The sequence below is a fragment of the Camelus dromedarius genome, chromosome 34 (assembly GCF_036321535.1).
Source record: "Camelus dromedarius isolate mCamDro1 chromosome 34, mCamDro1.pat, whole genome shotgun sequence".
NCBI lineage: Eukaryota > Metazoa > Chordata > Mammalia > Artiodactyla > Camelidae > Camelus > Camelus dromedarius.
In genome coordinates, this window is record NC_087469.1 from 11,310,185 (window position 1) to 11,327,752 (window position 17,568).

At 38.4% G+C, this 17,568-nt stretch overlaps 1 protein-coding gene across 3 annotated transcripts in view; it reads left to right on the forward strand.

Annotated features, from left to right (window-relative positions):
- Positions 1–17,568, forward strand: part of TBCEL (tubulin folding cofactor E like) — a 56,848-nt gene that overhangs the window by 22,964 nt on the left and 16,316 nt on the right. For all 3 annotated transcript variants that reach the window (XM_031443477.2, XM_031443478.2, XM_064482155.1), the window contains 4 exons: positions 976–1,157; positions 2,488–2,744; positions 4,976–5,102; positions 6,713–6,829. In XM_031443477.2, coding sequence (XP_031299337.1) covers positions 976–1,157; positions 2,488–2,744; positions 4,976–5,102; positions 6,713–6,829 — 683 coding nt within the window. The remainder of the gene's footprint in view (positions 1–975; positions 1,158–2,487; positions 2,745–4,975; positions 5,103–6,712; positions 6,830–17,568) is intronic.

Here is a 17,568-nt window from a genome sequence, read left to right on the forward strand (position 1 = left end):
TTCATGCTTGTTTAAGCTAGTTCTTCATTTTTTTTTCTGGTTATATTTATGATTTACTAGTTGTGGTATACTGGGAAGAACAATGGCTCTGATATTTAAATCCTAGATTTGGCTTTTGTGACTCTGAAACCTTACTCAAATTATTTAACATCTCTGAGCCTCAGTTTCCTCATTTACTAAAAATAAAATAATAGTAGTCATCTTGCAAGTTGTTTAGAGAATTTAGTAAATTGAGTTCTATCAAAGAAACTAGCACAATGCAGAGCAGATAGTGAAGGTCAATACTCAGTAATGCTCATTTCCTTTTTTTTCTCTTTTCTGCTTGCCACGTTGCTAGCTAGCTAAATCATTAAATTGATCGTGTTTTCTCTTTTGTAATATAGTTACAGATGCTTTGTATTTTTGAGTGAATGTATTTTAAAATTTGGTGCATCTTTAAACCAAGTTGAAACTGTTTTCTAAGTGATTATGACTATGTAATCAATTTTGAATTCCTGAATTGTTACAATGTGGTCTTCAGTAAAACTTTAATGAACCTTAATGTTGTCCTAGGGATGGGAGGAAGGAAATATTCAAAGAGAATTACTGTACATGACCCATTCTCAGCTCTTTAGAAACTTGAAGTCTAAAATGTCATCTAAAGGATCTTTTCTCCAAAATGTCACGTAGAGATATCAAAGTGAATATCTTGTAGAGCAGAATCAAAAACCTTGCCAAAGGCAACATGAAAAATCTTTCTTTTATACCATTAATTTTCAGTTATGCCACTATTTCATAGAAAGAGATTAACTTACTTGCCAAGATTGGTTGAAATTACTTATCCCCCTCTGTGGGTACCATCACTAAACAGGACCCCCTAATGTTAAATGGCCGTTTGCCTGGAAACCCACTCACTTAGGTTTTCTTGAATACGATTGCTGTCTAAAAGCTCTGATTACTGCCTGATATGCTTTTCTTTTTTTTTTTTCCCCATAGGTCAGTAAAATTGTGTCAAATGTTCCCCAGTTGGAGTTTCTAAACCTGAGTTCCAACCCTCTGAATTTATCGGTTTTAGAAAGAACGTGTGCTGGGTCCTTCTCTGGGGTTCGAAAACTTGTCCTCAACAACAGCAAAGCTTCTTGGGAGACAGTCCACACGATACTGCAGGAGTTACCAGAGTAAGCCCAGAGAGCATGATGGAGAGGGAGCTATGTGGCCATCTGTGTTAGTACCTAGAGTTACTGCTGAGCTCCCATCTCAGAAATTCTAGAACGGCAGATTGAATGGAGAATGAGGTTAGAAAAATGAAGTAATTAAATGAGGGTGTGAGGGTAATCTGGTAGCATTTTCACTGGAATACTTGTTCAGTGTTGAGTGGCACTAAGACATAGGATATGTCATCTTTTGACCAGAAAATATCCCTGAGAAGCCCTTATCATTTCGAGATCAGCCCAGCCTTTCTCCATTTTAATCTTCTGATTACCTGATTCCAGAATTTTGCCTTAGCCCTTTTCTTTGGGGGGAAGAAAAATCATAGTGTCTCTAAAATATGGTAACACTCAGATGACTAAGTGCCTAGCTGGCATGATGGGAGAATGGACCTAGTATTCTTTTCAATAATTTAAGCAGGAAATTATACTTTTGTTTGTCAGTGTAAAAATGCTCTGTTTTGTTTGTATCTATCTTTGTATATGTGCATAAATATTCAAAGGAAGTAGTTTAAAGAAATATATGGAGCTGTAGTCTCCTTGACTGTCTAAATATGGGAATTATCAGAGCCTTTCAGAATCGGGTCTCAACTCACTTATTCCATCTTAGTTCCTCACTCTGCCTCTGCTGAGATTGGTTTCCTCACTGCATGCACCATCTAGCATGGCATAGAATGAGCTTTTAAATCCCAATTCCACTTACTAACCATATGACCTTTGATAAGCCAATTAATCTCTTTGAGCTCTGTTTCCTTGTCTGTAAAATGGGCATCATCATCTATAAAATTGCAGAAATAGAAATACAGTCTGTGAAGCACCTGCCCAGGGCCTGACACAGGGTAGGAATTCAGTAAACGGTAGTTATTATTTCTGTTTCTAGACACTTTTTCATGTCGTTCCTAGAATATTTTTCTATCTCCTCTCGACTTACGCAAGTTGAGCAACTACTGCTCCTTGAAGGACATGTAACCTTTCCCGATAAACTACAATTTCAGTTCCATTTCTGTATGAAGTACTGTTGTACTTGAACTTGGTGCTGCTCCATTTAGCACTTAGTTATTTAAGCACACAGCCAGCTCAGTCCTGGGTTATGTCATTCTCTGCTGTTGTACGTATGTTAGGTTTTGTCTTCCCAGCTGTATTTTAAGCTTCAGGAAGACACCTTTGTATTTTCTCTACAACACCTAGCAGAGTCTCGTACGTAGCAGGCACTTTTTACTTTATTGAATGAATGAAAATAGGTGCAGAGTAGAAACTCAACTGCTTTAAACAATGAAATATTTCCTTTTTTTCTCTGCAGTTTGGAAGAGCTCTTCCTGTGCCTTAATGACTATGAAACAGTGTCTTGTCCTTCTATTTGCTGTCCTTCTCTTAAGCTACTACATATAACAGACAATAACCTCCAAGACTGGACTGAAATACGCAAGCTAGGGGTTATGTTTCCTTCGCTGGACACCCTCGTCCTGGCTAACAATCATCTGCATGCTATCGAGGAGCCTGATGATTCATTGGCCAGGTTGTTTCCTAATCTGCGATCCATCAGCCTCCACAAGTCAGGTGAGGTACAGGCTTGTTCTCATTCTACATGCAAATCGGTCTGAACTTATGCATGAAATACAGTGAAAGTGTATTTCAGTCATAGCTCTGCCTTCTTACAGGGTGGATTTCAAGAGTGACATACAGATGCCTATTGATTAGCTAAATTTAAGGCATTCATTTTCATAAATGCTCTGATAAATACCAATATTTATCAAATATTCATTTGACACAGCATATATTAGCTATTAATATTTTATATGTTAAAGAGGTCAGGCTATGAAAGGAGTGAAATGAAATTGGCGAATTGGATAGTAAAAGGCAGAGTACAAAGAATTACAAGCTAGACCGTTTTGTCTGGATTTAGGTTAAGGAATCCCAACCTGCTCTGACTCTCACATGCTCTCTTTTCTAGTGTTTACATGTAGTTGATTACCAGTTTGTTGCCGTCTGATTCCATTTATCACAGGAATGAATATTTTAGCCTATTTTTGAAAATTAATAAACCTTATTTTTTCGAGCAGTTTTAGGTCCCAGCAAAATTGAGCAGAAAGTACAGAGTTCCCATACACTCCCTGCCCCACTGTCAACATCCCAGCACCAAAGTGATGCATTTCAGTTGAACCTGCATTGACGCATCATCCATAAAGTCCATAGTTTACATTTGGGTTCACTCTTGGTGGTGTGCGTTCTGTGGGTTCGGACAAATGGGTAATGACACGTATCTACCACTGCAGTGTTGTACATAGTAGTTCACTGCCCTAATCATCCTCTGTGCTCTGCCTGTTCACCCCTCCCTCCCACCTAATCCCTGGGAACCACTTATCTTTTAACTGTCTCCATAGTTTTGCCTTTTCCAGAATGTCATATAGTTGGATTCATACAGTATGTAGCCTTTTCAGATTGACTTCTTTCACTTGGTAATATGCATTTAAATTTCCTCCGTGTCCTTTCGTGACTTGATAGCTCATTTCTTTTTTAGCACTAAATGATTATCCATTGTCTGGATGTACCACAGTTTATTTATCTACTCACAAACTGAAGGACATCTTGGTTGTTTCCAAGTTTTGGCTTAATTAATAAAGCTGCTCTGAACTTCCATGTGCAGGTTTTTGTGTGGACATAAGTTTTCAGTTCACTTGGGTGGATTACAAGGAGCACAGTTGCTAGATCATGTGGTAGGAGTACCTGTAGTTTTGTGAGAAGCCACCAAACTGTCTTGTGAAGTGGCCGTACCATTGTGCGTTGCACCAGCAGTGAATGAGAGTTCCTGTTGCTTCGTATCCTCATCAGCATTTGGTGCTGTGAGTGCTTTGGCTTTTGGCTGCTCTGATAGGCGTATAGTGGTATCTCGCTGTTGTTTTAATTTGCATTTTCCTGATGGCACTTGGTGTGGAACATCTTTTCATATGCTTATTTGCCGTCTGTATATTTTCTTTTCTGCAAGGTGCCTGTTCAGGTTTTCTGCCCATTTTTTAATTGGATTGTTCATTTTCTTATTATTAAATTTTAAGAGTTCTTTGTATGTTTTGTGTAACAGTCCTTTATCAGTGTGCCTTTAGCAAGTGCATTCTCCCAGTCTATGGCTTTTCTTCTTATTTGCTTGGCATTTGTCTTTTGGCCAATTTTTTTTAAACAACTACATAGATAAAAATAACTCTAACCTATAACTGAAAAAATATAAACAGTTTATTTTGCCATAGAGGTTATAAGAGAATTAACTTTTAAAAACAGTGATTTGCATAAGGAGGCTGTTTATTTCACACCTTGACACCCCTTGAGCTAACTCTGTTCTTCCTCCTTGATGGCAGTGCCACTCTGAAGGGAAGAGGACAGTTGTGACTTGGGGTAGCTGTGCCCAGAGCCCTCGTAAATTGCTCCGCTGCCTTTACCTGAAGGTTGATAGGAATAGGAAGGGACTGCGCTGCTCTCTGCAGTGGGTTTAATGTGTTGTAAAACTGACGAGCTTCATTAGGGCAGGAATGTTTTCCCTACCAGTGCCAAGTATTGACTTGGATGATACATTTGTCCACAGCCATAGGAAGCGTTTCCTTTTAGGACTGAACAGTCTTAATGTGTTGCATGTTTTCCTTCTCAAGGGCACAGGTCTTTTGTTTTTGATTTTGTTTGTTTTGTTTATGATCATTTTAACATTTCAGAATTTATTAATTGAAATCATTTTTTTGGCTATGTTTATATTCTTATTTGTATGCTTTTCTGGATTTACTTAAACAGTATATTTCTCAAATTAGGTTTGCAGTCCTGGGAAGACATTGACAAACTAAACTCATTCCCTAAACTTGAAGAAGTGAGGTTGTTAGGAATTCCTCTTCTGCAGCCATACACCACCGAGGAGCGAAGGAAGTTGGTCGTAGCCAGGTCTGTTGTCCTGTTTATTCGGCTTTCTTTTCTCAGAGTGTTGTTGTTTCTTTAAAGGAATAATGCACTGTTTGGGGCTGGGGGAGCGCACTGTATGCTCATCCATCTCTTGAACATACTGGGCTTGGCGGAGCTGCTTCTGTAGCTCCCAAATCCTGGGAGAAAAAGAATGCAATATGATAAGAAAAATGTAAAATATAATTGGCCTGCCAAAACCACTGAAAAATTCCTTCACAAATCTATTGTTATACTTTTCAATATTTATAATATTTGAAATCCTATTTTGGGGTCATGAAGAAACTGTAGGTATAATAGGGAATCAATTCTAATTTATTTCTCCTTACTTTCTACATTAACATCGTAGTCATTTCAAGTGTAAATACCTGACAGTTGGGCTGTTCCATTAGTGTGGAACTAAAGAGAGAGGCATCTGTGTTTTCTTCTTTGATTTAGAGTGACTTAAAGGGGACCACCGTGTGGTCGCCCTCCTCCGCCTCCTCCCCTGCCTTTCGTGTCTCAGCTTCTGCCTCCCCCAGACTGCCGAGGTGTCCCACGAGGGTTTATTATTATGCACCTTTAGCAGCAGTAAGGTTTGGCTAAGATGTAAAGGGAACTGTGATTTGTTCTCTCGTGTACTATACGTAGTCGTTTTGACAGGGGAAGAGTAGGCTTTAAGTTTCCCTAAAGAAGAGTGGCTCTGTAAACAGGGTTTTGGTCTTTCTAACCAACTAATATCTAGCAGATCTTTACTGCTTTCCAGTTGTTAACATACACATTCATATCTCACTGAAGAAGTAAATTTCAGCATATTTTTCTTCTAAGAAGAGTAAGTCTTGCGGTAGGCCTTGTACTTTATTTTATTTACACAACTGTTTCATAAATATAATAAATGAATTCCTGGACTAGGTGACCAAATTGTACTGACTTTTCTGTAGAGCTGTGCTGCCCAGTATGGGGCCATCAGCCACGTGTGACTGTCGAACACTTGAAATTGTGGCTAGTCTGAATTGAAATGTGCTCTAAGTGAGAAAAATACACACTGGATATTGACGTTTTATGTGGGGGGAAAAAAAAAGCAAAGTATCTTAGTTATTTTTTAGCATTGGTTATATGTGGAAATGATTATATCCTGGATATATTGCCTTAAATAGACTATTTTATTAAATATTAAAATATTAAACTAAATTATTAGTTTATTATTATTAAAAAGTATTAGTTTATTATTATTAAATATTAAAGTAAAATATTAAATATTAAATCTCATCTGTTTTATTTTTACTTTTAAAAATATAGCTGCTAGAGAATTTAAAATTACATGTGTGGCTTGCATTATATTTAAGTTGGACAGTGCTGCCTAGAATCTTATTTTGAAAGGTGAGGTATGATTATAAAAGGTCAGTGTCACATCCAAAAATGAAACTTTAGATATTTTTGGTCCTTTTATACTTTATGTAAAACTTAGTTCATGTCAATAGTTGTACCCAAGCGGTGCTACATCAGATGTGTCCTTTCAAGAGAATAAGATGGGGCATCAAACCAATAATTTTATTTCTATAGCTATAAATATTTTTAGTGTCTCAAAATGTCTCTATTTTGTTTTTCATTTATAGATTGCCATCAGTTTCCAAACTTAACGGCAGTGTTGTTACCGATGGCGAGCGCGAAGATTCTGAGAGATTTTTTATCCGTTACTATGTGGATGTTCCGCAGGAAGAAGTGCCATTCAGGTAAAAATCCCCCATTAGCTTGGCCACACTTTAGCAGGTATTGAGGCAACTTAAGAACTATTGTTTTAGCGCAAAATCGAATAATTTGTTATTGGACCCTCTTGGAGGACTTTGGTGATAGGCTAAAAATAAAGGAAGGAGCACAAAAAGCAAACCTCTTTTATCTCATTTTCCACAGTGTGTTTCTTCTAGCCTTGCACTTGTATTAAGAATGGCTGGGTGAGTAAGTACTTGCCTACTTCTAGTGTCCCATGTCCCATGTCATCCGTCCTCTTGATCCCCTTCTGCAGGAGCACATTTTCACCTGCCCCCAGACCTGGTCTCCTCTTGTCACATTGCGTCTGCTTTTAGGACATACTAAGTCCCGCAGTTTGGAAGATTTGGCAGATGTGCATTAGGTTGAGAGACTGTGAGAAAGGGCCTAGAAGATGGACTCTGGAGGAAATCTTAAAGGACTTAGGATGGTTGAATATGAAAAGAAATACCGAGGCCTAAATTAGCAATGAACCTTTTAAAAATATGACAAATTAATATATGTTGTTTGATGAGAAACTACCGTTAATACTCTGTAAACGTAAAGGAAATGTAACAGGTATGATGTAGGTAAATATAAAAGAAAGAACTATCCCCTCCCCCCCCAAAAAAACAGGTTTCTAGGTGTTAGAAACTAGAAGCAGTTACTCAAGTTATATTCTTTTCTTAATGACTTTAAGAATACTATGAAACCCCATTTGACAAGATGACTTGCAACAAGATGCAAGTTAGGACTGAATGTGAGTCAGATTAGTTGGTCCTTTTGGTTACAGTTCTGTGATTCGAATTCATTCTTACTGAACAGCATTTTTTTCCCACAGTTGTCTATTATTTACAGACTTTAAGGGGGTTGACATTCTGTAAAGCTCAATCAGTACTGTTGATTTTTTTTTTTTGAAATGGATTCTTTTGGAAAAAAAAGGTTTTGTGGTATTATCAGTAGAATTTTAAAGCTTAAGTGTTTTAAAAATGTTAGAAAAGTTAAGTAAGGATTTTGAAGATAACCTTTTAAAATTAGCTAAGAATAGCTAGGTGGGGAGAAACATGACTATATCTTTTAACACAACCCATAAATACTAGGTTAAACTGCATGAAAATGTTTTAGGTTAAAAAATGATCTGATAGCTATAGTTTCATTTGATTAAGTCCAACATATTAATAGAAGAAATACACATTCTGGCTTTGAACATCAATCTGTCATTATAGTTTACTTAACTTCCAGTCTCCTGCAAGAAGTAGTGTATGTTTAGGCAGTAAATTGTTTTCTGTCCATGATGGCATCATTCTCCTAAAGTGGCCTCTGTAGTGGTCAGTGTGCTTGAATGCATGTCATAGAGGTCATCGTAATCAGGGGAGGAATTTACTGGAAGGATATTGAGAAATGAAAAGAATTGTTAGGTAGGCTGGAGAACCCAGCTTAGACAGGAATCAAGGGAGGCAAGGGTAGCCAGGGTTTCAACTTAGAATCTGCTTTATATATTTCTGTTGGCACTGTCATCTCTGTTAGACACCACCGTGCTGGACTTTGCACTGAACCCTTGCAGCCGTGTCATGGACTTTCGATTTCCCCATAGTGCTGAAAAATAATCTCTCACTGACCTTTGCTTCATTCCTTCGGGTCAGAACTATGCGTCTGACCAATTGATTGGCTGTGTCTAGGGCATGTACCCACACTCTGTCTCCCAAGTGATCAGGAGAGAGATTATCTGCTCCACTTTGGCTTCTGCATTGAGAGGTAGAATTTTGCATCTCCTGATCTTGGGACTTCCTCCCAAATAGGAATGATTTAGCAAAAAGAACATCTCCTGTAGTCTGACACTTTGACTGCGTTGACTAACATCTATACATATAGCTTTTCCCCAGTGTTATATATTTAAAATGTATTTATACTTGCCCTAATAAATGCCTTGTATAAATGAAAACACATTTCTCTCTCCCTGGAATGACATAACCTATGCTAATCCTACACTGACTGTGATCTGTTAGTCACTGCAAAAGATTTAGACAGTCAAGCTGTTGGAATCACCACTCTGGCCTTGCTGCCTGTTTACGTAATTATGCCTGCTTTCTCACTCACTAGTAGTTAGATGCCACTGCTTGGTCTCTTCCTTCCTTCTTGGTACTGAAATGGGCAACCTGATTTCAGTGTCTCCTACCAGTATCCCTGGCTTATGAAATGTTTTCCAAAGATACAAGTGCTCTGCTCACTAATGTGTCTACACAAAATCAGCTAGATCAAGAATTGCTTTTCTTTCCTCGGTCAACATCTCCTGTATTTCCTATATTTTTGTCCATATAAATGACCGAAGTCTTGTAATTATTTTGGTGTTTCACCCCACACACCATGCTGTGATCTGGCGGTAGTGGAGTACAGTGTATATGGTGGAAGCATGAGGCAAATGAATGAATTTACTCTTACAAGGTAATTCCCTCGGGCAAGGGGATTTCACTCCCTTTTCAAGCAATAGAGGAACAGTCCCACTGGATGTAGCTAGCAAGGGGACCCTGAATGAGGATTAGGGATTCAGGATATTCCCAAGTGCTCAGAATCCTCCCTTATGCTTCCATTCCAGTTTATTCTCTCTGTCTCTGCAGTCAATGTTCCAACTTTCATAAAATAGCCCCAATATAGATGCAAATTTACCTGACTTAAAATTCAGCAACCTAGAGCATCCAACCTTGCGTATTTGTTTTCATAGCTACGTCCGCTCTATTATTGTAAGAGAGAAAATATCCTTTTCTTAAAAGTGCCTGGGCTTCAGTCTGTGCCTGAAGCCTGGTTTGTAGAAATTTGGCCTTAATATTCTCTGTCAGCTCTCAGTGCCCTTAGAAGAGCAGAGCTCGGCCTCATAGTCTTGACTTCTTCGTGCCCTCCATTCTGTTGTATTCTTGGCAGCACTCAGTCTCCTAGGGCATCCATGTGAGCTCAGGTGGTGGTCACTTTCTCCTCTCCCTGTCAAGGACTTGCAGAATCCTTTCCGTGGACACTAGTATGCTGTTCACTGGCCCCTACTAAACCAGAAACCAATCCCAAATTGCCTTTAATTTCCTGAGGTGCTGTTGCCAGTAATCTGCTCCCTGGTACCAGTCTCTTAGCGCACACTCCCTGGTAATCAACTCTGGCCAACCTAAGTAGGATAGGAATTTAGTAAAAGAATAATGAGTGCTAAGTAGCTCATAGAAGTGACAAGATCAGAGAATTAGGCTTGGGCAGAATTGATAGGAAGCAAGGCACAGCCAAGATTTCTGTAGACCGCACTGTACAGGCAGTATGCTGCTTACACCGGTCACTGGGCAGTCGTCAGCAAGCTGCTGGACTTCATTGCCCTCAGACATCTGCAGCTGTGCCTTTGAATTCTTGACTCTTCTCTATCTGCTGTGAATAATCTCTGCTTGACCTCGTGTCTTTGCTTTACATCTAAAGATTTAAAATTCCAGCTACAGTTAGACAGGTTTATGTCATCTTCCCACGTTCTAGCTTTCAGGGAATGGAGAAAGAGAATATCTACTTCTCTTTTGCTTCTGAAGTAGGAAGTGGTTCCTGCCTCTCATCTATCTTGGGTTTCCCTCAAGTCAGAAGGGCATTTGTATGCTGGACAGCCATAGTTGACAGATATCCGCTACAGTACACGTTCTCTAGTAGTTTTCTTGTAAGTCGCCTGGTGGGATGTTTTTTGAGCCATTGTGATGTGCCAGGAACTGTTCTAGGCACTTTAAAAAGAACTGTAACAGTGTTCATGCTGATGCAGGGTGAAGTGGTGAGTAAGCACAGAGGAATTTATATTAAAATGCATTCACTGCGAAACAAGAAGAGTGATGTACAGACTGGGCATGGTAAGTATTACGATACTGCCTTCCAAATTATATGCATAATTTCTCCCTGAAGTGCCACTGAGTAGTGAATAACACAGTGCAAAGTTAGTAAGAGGTGAACATTTGACTTCCTGGATAATTCAGCGTTTCCTACAGAATCATATTTGAGCTTTAATTTCCTGGTGGGATTGAGGTATCCATGTATTTTGAAGAAAACATTCCTTTTCACTTGACCATGGATTTTTAAAATTAGTGTTTAATTTGATTTTGCTGTAAATTCTAACTTCTGCGGCATCCTTTCCCAGTTGTTAGGTTCCCCGAGCTTCTCTTCCTCCTCTTATTCTCCTGTCTTGTGTCGTTACACACTAAACACCTCTGCTCAACTTAGACATAAGTAAGAAAAGTTAGCCAAAGTGTCTTTTGAGGGTATGAGTAAAAACCCATTATGATCGGTTCAGTTTCCTTTATAGTAGCAAAGTTACTTTGTGAGTCAGTTGGATTATTCACACATACACTTGTTTCCATGTGATTAATTGTTTTGGCAACAGCAGACTTTAAAGATGATCCAGAAATTTACGTATTCTGTTTTCCTATCTCAGAATAAAAATACAAGCTCCAGGTACCTGACTCATTTCAACTTTTTATGATGAACAGAATAAAATGTTTAGAGGACTGAAGGGAGACATACTTACTAAGGGTGTTATAATTTCTTACAGGTGCTCCATTATTCTTTTACTGCCTTCTGCTGATAGGCAGAGCTGGAGGTTTAGCCTCTCCACTGTAGCAGTTTGTGGTAATAATGGACTAACACACAAAAAAACTGAGGAATCGCCCATATGTTCCATGTTTATTTACTTTGTGAGACGATAGAAGACGAAAAATCTCTGTTCCGTGGTTCTTGGCCTTAAACATCATCGTGTACATGTTTCCAATCAGTAGACTTCCTTGTAGAGCCTGCATCCATGCCTCGTCTCTTCATGAAGCATGCCTTGTGTAGCAGTGGTGCACTCTTTCAGAGCAAGTTCAGTGTGTGCTGCATGTGGTTAAAAGGATGTCCTCACTGGCTGGATATATCTCATTTATTGGACTCTCATATTTTACCAGAACTTCTAGGAAATAACTCTAGATTCTAGCTGGGTTTTGAAAGATGGTTTAATTTGTTTAATGACTACCTACTATGAATTGAGAGGCACTGAGCCAGAAGCTGAAGATAAGACAAAAATAGTGTCTGCTCTCAAGAAGCTTGCCATCTGGGCCCAGCTGGAGCTATATTTCCTTTGCTGGAGTCCCCTCATGTTCCCAACCTCTGAAAATCCAGTCACTCCAGGCTTTGGTCCTTGGACCTCTTCTCTTCTACTTTTATCCAGTCCTGTGCCTTTCATATTCAAATAATTGCCAAGTGCATACCTCCAGCTCCGATCTGCCCCTAAATTCCAGACTAGTATTTGCAGACACCTACATGACATCTCCACCTGGATGTTTAAACCTAACGTGTCCCAAAGGGAACTTTTGGTCCCCTCTATTGCCTTTCCCTGGCCCCTCCTCCTCCCTGCCATATCTGCTGCTCTGCACATTTTTCTCCATCTCTCCATTTTTCCGGTTGCTCAGGATTAAGAGTTCGGCATCATCTCTGATTTCTTTTTCCCACACCCCACCCGTGTCTAGTCCATTTGTTTGTTTGTTTTTCCCAATTCTACTTTCAAAAATATATAGAATCTGACTACTTCTTACTATTCATTTTAATTCAAGCCTTCCCAATCCCTTACTTGTATTATTATAGTAGCCTCTTAATTGGTCTCCCTATTTCCACCCTCGCCCCCTATCGTGTATTGTCTACATGGCAGTCAGGTTATAAAAACTTGAGTATGTTAAAAACAGAAACAAAAACAAAAACATCTTCCTTGCTATTCCTCAGGCACACCAAGCACACTTCCACCTCATGCCTCTGCTTTTTTTCCCCTGGTCGGAGTACACCAAGTTGACGACTTGGCTCTCTCCCTCACTGATGCCTCGTCAGAGGTTCCCTCCCTGACCAACCTGTCTGAAATGGCAACCCCCTGTTTCCTGTCGGTCTCTTAACCTACCATTATTTGTCTTATTTATCGGCACCTAACTCACAGTTCTTGTGTGCTGTCCTCTCCCTGCACTGAACTGTAAGCTCTGTAAAAGCAAGATCTACTGTTTCGTGCTTTGCCCTACCCTCGATGCCTAGAGTGGTGCCTGACTACAGCAACTGTTCAGTAAAACGATCCACTCTTCGAATTATGCTCTGGGAGCACAGAGGAGGGGTGCTTAGCTCCCCTGGAAGAAGTGATACTTCCTAGAAAATGGCTGAATTAATCTGGCAAAGGTGATGGGAGAATATTCCAGACAGAAGGGAGCACGTGGGAAGTAAAGGCATCGAGGTATGAAGTGACCCTTTCTGTGTCGTGAGCTACAACAGTCTCAGTGTGACTTGGTGAAAAGCAATGAAGTCGGAAACAGAGGCAGATAATGCTTGGGGGGAAGGTAGGAACTGGGGTAGGCCCTTCCAGACCTTGGTGTGCCATGCCAGGGGACAAGGTGTCTTTCTTGGGGGCAGTGGGAAATCGCTGAAAGGTGTCATGTGGGAAAGTTACATGGGCAGATTTTGGCTTATGTTTAGAAGGAGAAGCTGGGAGAGACCCAGGGACCTAGTTAGCAACTGAAACGAGTGAAGGAGGATATGTGCATTGGGGGTCCTTTATGTCTTTTTACAGAGGTGCACATGTTGGGACAGAATTTCACTGTAGAATTTGCAGTAGTCCTTAGGAAACACTTCGTGGAGCTCCACGAGTTTTCTGATACTTAAAGCCCTGGTTTCTCTAGGGGTATAAAAGTACCTCTTAGAGAGAAAGAAACCTCCACGTTTTTTAATCTGATACATGTTTAAGTGTACCTGTTTGTTATTTTTGCCTTGCTGTTAATCAGATGTCTGTCCACACTGCCTATATTTATCAGTTTTCCCTTTATTTTATGTTTGCGCTCTCTATTTCCTCTGAGAGGTTGAATTTAAATTACTTATTTAGTACTTGACTAATACACAGCCCTCTGTTTAGTTTTGAAGAGAAACAAAGAGAAAAAGGCAAACCATGTAACTTTTCTTTTAGAAACCAACATATCATGTATCTTTTGGAGGTTCAATGGCTTCTTTTTGTTTTTGAGGACAGTCAGGGGAAGTAAATTCATTGATTTGGGTTATCTTTTTTTCAGACTTTCAAATTTTGTTTTTCATAAAGAGGAATTATAAGAGGCATTGCTCCAGTGAAGTTACTCTGATGGGAGGAAATTCTGTTGTCAGAGATGGAGTGGCAAAGCCAGAAATAGGTTTTCTTAAAGACTTTGCTTTGCTTTTATTTTCCTTTAGTACCTCATTTTGTGTTTGTCCCAAGCAGTCCCTAAACTGTGTCCTGGGAAGTCCTTATTTCCGATGTCAAGGATTATAGCAGGCGTTCCTCAGATGCTTGTTGGATTGTCATTAGTGGTGCCCAGCTTTTTAAAATATGGAGAGTATGTTTTTTCCTGCTTAAACTAATGGCTTTTCTAAATAGAGCTGATTGTATCTTCATGTTATTGTGAGAGCGGGGCAGCAGCCCGTATTTGGACACCACCACAATGAAGGCTTATTTTGTCTTGGATGCTGGAGAAATCCTAGTGTGCTGTGTCCGTTACCTCATATTCCTTCCAGACAGAGGACCTGCTGTTGTGAAGGAACATTCCTGCGTTGGACATGAGTCTCCTGGGGTTCTCCATACTGCCAGGCTCCATCATCCTCTGACAAGGGCCGTGACACAGCACTCCTCACATTCAGCCGTGCGTCTGATGAGAAACAAAAGGGGCTTTCTCCTTGGCGCACCGTGGAGAGCCTCTGAAATGTTAGCTCTCCCTGTTGCTCACAGCTTTTGTCATTCCAATTACCTTGGACTTGACTCTGACTTCTTTCCACTTTCCCAGCCCAGCAGGAGATAGGCTACCTTCCTAATCTTGATTGGAGTTATATATGCAGATTTGAATATAGCTGCAAAGGAAAGAAAGAATAAGATCCAGCCTTACAAATTATGGTCTTGGGGGAAATTATCTTTGGTGTCTGAACTGTTGGCAGCGCAGGGGGCCAGTTTTGTCCTTTTTCCTTTGGTTGGCTTTTTAGAATTAAAATACTGAGAATAAGAAAACAAACACTCATGTTCACATTATTTAAAAGTGATGATTATTAGTATTTTTCTCTTCATTTCAAGTTTATTTTTAAGTGAAATAAATGATATTACAGATACAATTGAAGTACCTTTTTGCCTCTATTCTTAGTCCTGTTTCTTACTACAAGAAGTAACTACCTGCTGGCAGGAATTTGATATGTATCCTTGATACCTACTTACTGTATTTTATCTACCCGTTAAAATATAAAGTAGGATTTTATCATTCTTTGTCAATATACATTGTCATTTCTTCTCAGTTAGCTTTTCAATCTGATCTTTTCACTTTGCTTTTTGTTGCAAAGAAGTTTTAAAAATTTATTACCACATGTATCAATTCTTTATGGTTTAGTCATATTCCATCTTATTTAAGAAGTCCTTTCCTTTCCAAAGATCACTGAAGATAATCTCCTGAGTGTTTTTCTCAGAGTGTTTTCACATTTACGTCTTTGATCTACCTGGAATCTGTTTTTGTGTTTAGTCTTAGAGACCTAAGGGTTTGTTTTTCCCTCATATGGAGAACTGGCATTCACCATTAATCTGTAATGCCACCTCTGTTATATATCTAGTTTTTTATATGCTTTCATGGTTCTTTGTCAGGGTCCTGTTCTGTTCCATTGGTGTATTTGTTCATTCCTGTGCCATTACAAAATTGCTCAGTTACATTGCTAAATTTAGTAAGTCTTAATTCCCAATAAGGGTAAGTTCCCTAATTGTTCCTTTTCAGGTTTAGATTAATCTGAATCTAATTCAGATTATATAGGTCCTTTTTCCTGTGAATTTTAGGATTGGCTTATCAAGTTCCACAAAAATCCGGCTGTAATTTGGATTCCAGTTGCATTGAATTCATTGACTAATTTGAAAGAATTGACATCTTGATGCTGTATGTCTTATTTGTGAATATGGGCTGTCTTTCCATTTAATTCAGAGAATCTTTTATATCCTTCAGCAATATTTCTAATTCTCTCACAATGGCCTTGCACATCTTTGTTAAATTGATTTATAGACATCTTATACATTTTGTTGCTATTTGAAATGAAATAATTTTTTCTGTTACTGCTTTCTAATTGGTTGTTGTTTGTGTACAGGAATGCCATTTAATTTCATATGATGAGCCTGTATCCATCAGTCTTGCTGATATGTGGAATAATTAAACTTTACCTTCTTTTGAACTTCTATGTAGACAGTCATATCTGCAAATATTTTTGTATCTCTTTTTTCTGTTTTTCAATAGAACCTCCTCCAGTATAATATTTAAAATGAACAGTAAAAGGGGTATTTTTCTTTATCTTGTTTCTCACTTTAAAGAGGCTGCTTCCACAGTTTCAGTGTGAAGTGTTTGGATACAAAATATGACTTATGCTGCAGGTTTTTGTTAGGTGCCCTTCATTAGGTTAAGGTAGTTACTGTCTTTGTTTTTCTAAGAGTTTCTTTTATTATGAATGAGTATTGACTTTTTTTAAACAGACTGTTCTTTCTGTATTGAGAGGCGCATGTTATTTTGTTCTGTTAGCCTGAATTTAACTTTTTAATTTTTTTGGTTAACATGAATTTTAATGATACATTTACAGGTATTGAACCATCTTTGCATTCCTGGAATGTTGACATTGGTTGTAAAATACTAAGTGTTCTTTTTCAACACTGCAGAATTTAATTTTATAATGTTATTTGGGATGTTTCCATCTGTTTTCATAGCTAAAATTAGTCTGTAATTTTCTTTCCTACTGTTCTTTTCTGGTGTTGTTGTAACGGTTATATTAGCTTCATAAAATGAATTACATTGGTAATTTTATTTTTTTTAATTAAATTAACTATTTAAGTTAAAAATTTTATAGTCATTCATAATATTCTTAACATTTTTGGGTAGGTATTTAAATTATTTTCTTCTATTTAATTCTCATTTGAACTAGGTAATACTCCCATGTAATTTAAAAGGGTATAGACCAAAACCCAAGTCTTCCCACTTTTCTCCCTAGCAGCCACTCAGGTATTTGGTCCCTAGGCAGCTACTGGCACTAGTTCCTTGTTACAGTTCATATTGCTATTCAATACATATTTTTTGTACATAATTAGTCCAAAACAATGCACATCTTGCCTTTTTTTTTACTTATCAATAGATCTTTAATATCATCCCATAATGAGGGATATGTTTGATTAAAAAATGTACTGTATCAGTATTCATCTCCTTTTTCATTCCTATTAATGTTTATTCCTGCCTTTCTCTTTTTTCTTGATTGGTCCTGCTAAATGATTATCTTTTAGTAGTGTCCTTTGTTTAAAGTCAGATTTACTGAGGTATAATTGATGTTGAATGAATTTTACCCTTATTAGTATACATTTCTGAGTATTGACAAACACCACAGATATGTAACCACCAACACAATTAAAATATACAACAGTTCTTTCACACCCCCCTCCCCAAATCTTGTATTCCTCAAACCTTCCCTTGGCTCCCACCTTTTGGCAACCACTGATCTATTTTCTATTCCTTTAGTTTTGACTTATCTGGAATGTCATATAAATGGAGTCATATAGTATGTACTCTTTTTTTTTTTCAACTGAAGTTTTTTTGAGATAATTATAGATTCACATGCAGTTGTAAAAATTAATATATCCAGATCCTGTGTACCCTTTACCCAGTTTCCCCCAATAGTAAAATTTTGCGGAACTGTAGTTGTGTGGTTT